This window comes from Rhinopithecus bieti, unplaced genomic scaffold (genome assembly GCF_001698545.2).
Source record: "Rhinopithecus bieti isolate Rb0 unplaced genomic scaffold, ASM169854v2 scaffold_65207, whole genome shotgun sequence".
NCBI lineage: Eukaryota > Metazoa > Chordata > Mammalia > Primates > Cercopithecidae > Rhinopithecus > Rhinopithecus bieti.
The window spans coordinates 1-3529 of NW_016824464.1; the positions used below are offsets into that span (position 1 = coordinate 1).

The 3529-nt window shown below is 38.6% G+C and overlaps 1 protein-coding gene across 1 annotated transcript; it reads left to right on the forward strand.

Moving 5' to 3' along the window:
* Positions 1-28: 28 nt before the first annotated feature.
* Positions 29-3344, forward strand: LOC108522255 (lysine-specific demethylase 6A-like). Its single transcript, XM_017862335.1, has 3 exons — positions 29-230; positions 3127-3191; positions 3266-3344. The coding sequence occupies exons 1-3, from the start codon at positions 75-77 to the stop codon at positions 3342-3344; spliced, it is 300 nt and encodes a 99-aa protein (XP_017717824.1). The 5' UTR covers positions 29-74.
* The last annotated feature ends 185 nt before the right edge of the window (positions 3345-3529 follow it).

Sequence of the window (3529 nt, forward strand, 5' to 3'; positions counted from 1 at the left end):
AACTACATTTATGTATTCATGAAGACCTGGGACTTTTCTCTACTAAAACTTTGGTGGAAGCTAACAATGAACATATGGTAGAAGTGAGGACACAGTTGTTGCAGCCAGCAGATGAAAACTGGGATCCCACTGGAACAAAGAAAATCTGGCATTGTGAAAGTAATAGATCTCATACTACAATTGCTAAATATGCACAGTACCAGGCCTCCTCATTCCAGGAATCATTGAGAGTAAGTATTTGTATCCTAAAGATTATTTTAGGACTTTAAAGATGATTTTACTTTGGAGTTTTGAAAGGACACATTACTTTTATATGCATCTCATCATTTTATGTTACATAAAATACTTTGTAAGTGCTATCCAGTTTTCTTGTAGGTATGTATGTATGTATGTATGTATTTTGAGACGGAGTCTCCCTCTGTCGCCCAGGCTAGAGTGCAGTGGCACGATCTTGGCTCACTGCAACCTCTACCTCCCAGATTCAAGCGATTCTCCTGCCTCAGACTCCCGAGTAGCTGGGATTACAGGCACGTGCCACCACGCCCAGCTAACTTTTTTGCATTTTCAGTAGAAACTGGGTTTCACCATGTTGGCCAGGCTGCTGTAGAACTCCTGACCTCAAGTGATTCGCCTACCTCCGCCTCTCCCAAACTGCTGGGATTACAGGCGTGAGCCACCATGCCCACCCTCAGTTTGCTTTTAGTAAAGTCTAAACAAACCCATGGGTTCATGAAGTAAATATCATCATGGGGAAATAGAATTACTGTCTAGTGAAATATCTCCTTCATTTCTGGGATACTTTTTTTAGAGCAGGGTTTCTTAACTTCCGTAGTATTGACATTTTGGACTGGATAATTCTTTATTGTGGGGGGACTGTCTTGCACCTTGCAGGGTATTTATTAGCATCTCTGGCTTCTCAAAAATATCTCCAGATATGTCAAATATCCTCTGAAGGGCACATTCACTCCTGATTGAGAACCACTAATTTAGAGGATAAACTAAGTCTCAGGTTTATTTTATGCTTGCAAAATCCCGTCTTGTCTTCCCTTTTTTTTCTTCTGCCAGATTAGTGTTATCTCATAGACAACTCCTGCAGGAAACATTAGTGTTCTTCTTACCAATCCTAGGCTATAAGAGAAAACTGAAGGAGGAAATTAAAAAAACAAAAATATAAAAATCAGAGGATTATTATTATTAAAAGACCCATATAGCCCTTTCAGCACTGAAGCATTACAAAAATCCTCTAGCACTATAATGAGAACTTTGTGAATTCTGCTACAAAGTGAACATAATACATCCAAATAAATGAGTTTATTAAATGTATTACTCAAATACTTGTCTGCACTAAGTTGTTTGTTCTTCACATATCCTACCACTGATAGTATGTGGCTGAAAGTCTTTAATTTGTGATTCATTAGATTTGCTTGTTGTCTCTGTTTAAAATTCTGCCAACTCATATTTTCAATCAAGACAGCATTTCTACCTGTAAATTGTGTATTTGTCTTCCTTTCCCACTTGCCACTCCCTATATACTACAAAGAAATTCATCCAGTAAAAACTATCCTGTGACTTTACTGAGTTCCAGTGAATTCGTTGTCCATATAAATCTGTAGTTCAAACTTTCAAGAGACTTCAAGTACCTAATATTATAGTCAGGATAGAGTAAGTAGTAAGAAGGAGTCAAAGATCATCAAAGGAAAATGTGGAGGAAGAGTTGAAAAGCAAAGATAGTAAGAGGCAGTCTATTTAAATGGGGAGGGTTCCATAACCAAAGAAAGCATGGGGGTTTTTTGTTATTTTTTTGAGACGAAGTTTCGCTCTTGTTGCCCAGACGGGAGTGCAATAGCATGATCTCGGTTCACTGCAACCTCTGCCTCCCGGGTTCAAGCAATTCTCCTGCCTCAGCCTCCCGAGTAGCTGGGATTACAGGCATGTGCCACCACATGCAGCTAATTTTGTATTTTTAGTAGAGACGGTGTTTCTCCATGTTGGTCAGGGTGGTTTCGAACTCCCAACCTCAGGTGATCTGCCCACCTCGGCTTCCCAAAGTGCTGGGATTGCAGGCGTGAGCCACTGTGCCTGGCCAGCATGGGGTTTTTTAGTATGCTTTAAGACATGGACCATTGCATATGAAAAGTTTGACAAATGTTCAGACACTATACATTTAAAGGAATGGAAGCCAAAGGTCAGAAGTACTGCTAACTTAGAAATCATAAAACAGTGTTAACAGATACCATGTCCGTGACTCAGGAGTTGTAAATAAAAGTAATATTTGCATTGAAAAATACCCATATTTATCCAGCACTTGAATTACCAATGTCAGAAACATTTTGTCATTTGTGTATAATTCTTTGTGGAATAAAGACCCCTGGAAGAACTTTTCCTTTGTTTATAATCAAGAATAAAAAGTATCTTACCTTCTACTCTTACACATATATAGTTGTGTACACATGCACACACCTCTGCTAGCTTATATCATTTATAATCAAGATTGGGATGTCCTAGGCCTTTCAGCTTTACTCAAGTTTTCTCTCCTCTTGAAAATGGGGCAAGTATGAGAATCTGTAATAAAACGTTGTGGCTAGTGGAGGAAGTTGGATACCATGCCGGTGAGATTCGACTTTTCTTGGGTATTTATTTATTTAATGTGGTGCTTGAAGAAATTTTCATGTGTAAGAGGCCTATAGAAACTTAGTTTCAAGGCCAGGCGTGATGATTCACGCCTGTAATCCCAGCACTTTGGGAGGCTGGGGCCGGTAGACAGCTTGAGCGCAGGAGTTTGATACTAGCCTGGGCAACATGGCAAAACCCCGTCTCTACCAAAAATACAAAAATTAGCTGGGCATGGTCATACGCACCTATAGTCCCAGCTACTCAGGAGGCTGAGGCAGGAGAATCGTTTGAGCCCAGGAGGAGGAGGTTGCAGTGAGCCGGGATCACACCACTGCACTCCAGCCTGGGCAACAGGAGTCAAACCCTGTCTCAAAATATTAAAAACATGAAACTTAGTTTCAAAACACAAGTAATACTATTCAATCTAGATATGAATTTTTTTTTTCAGTTGTATGGTGGAAAGGATTGCCAGTTGTACAACACTAAACTAGAATGCTTTTGCTTAATCTATAGGAAGAAAATGAAAAAAGAAGTCATCATAAAGACCACTCAGATAGTGAATCTACATCGTCAGATAAGTAAGTCATTTTTAATGTCCACTTAGTATTTCTTTTTAAAAGGCATGTTTCTAATCCTGTGTCTCTTTTTTAAGTTCTGGGAGGAGGAGGAAAGGACCCTTTAAAACCATAAAGTTTGGGACCAATATTGACCTATCTGATGACAAAAAGTAAGTCCTTGTAGTAATATTTCTGTGAACTGATGCAAAGAGTTATCCTGTGCTAGATTGGGAATTCTGTACAATTTCCTCTTCTGTTTCATTTATTTTCTTTTCTTTTTTTTAAGTTGACATGAATTTAAGCTAAACTTTTTCTGCTATATTTTACAATTGAAATTTAAAATTTTTTTTTTTTTTTTT

Bases quoted from the DNA above. Each gene is read 5' to 3' on its own strand.
- LOC108522255 (XM_017862335.1), top strand. From the start codon at position 75: ATGGTAGAAGTGAGGACACAGTTGTTGCAGCCAGCAGATGAAAACTGG. The intron at 231-3,126 runs GTAAGTATTTGT...CTTAATCTATAG, and splicing joins CATTCCAGGAATCATTGAGA to GAAGAAAATGAAAAAAGAAG. The intron at 3,192-3,265 runs GTAAGTCATTTT...CTCTTTTTTAAG, and splicing joins GAATCTACATCGTCAGATAA to TTCTGGGAGGAGGAGGAAAG.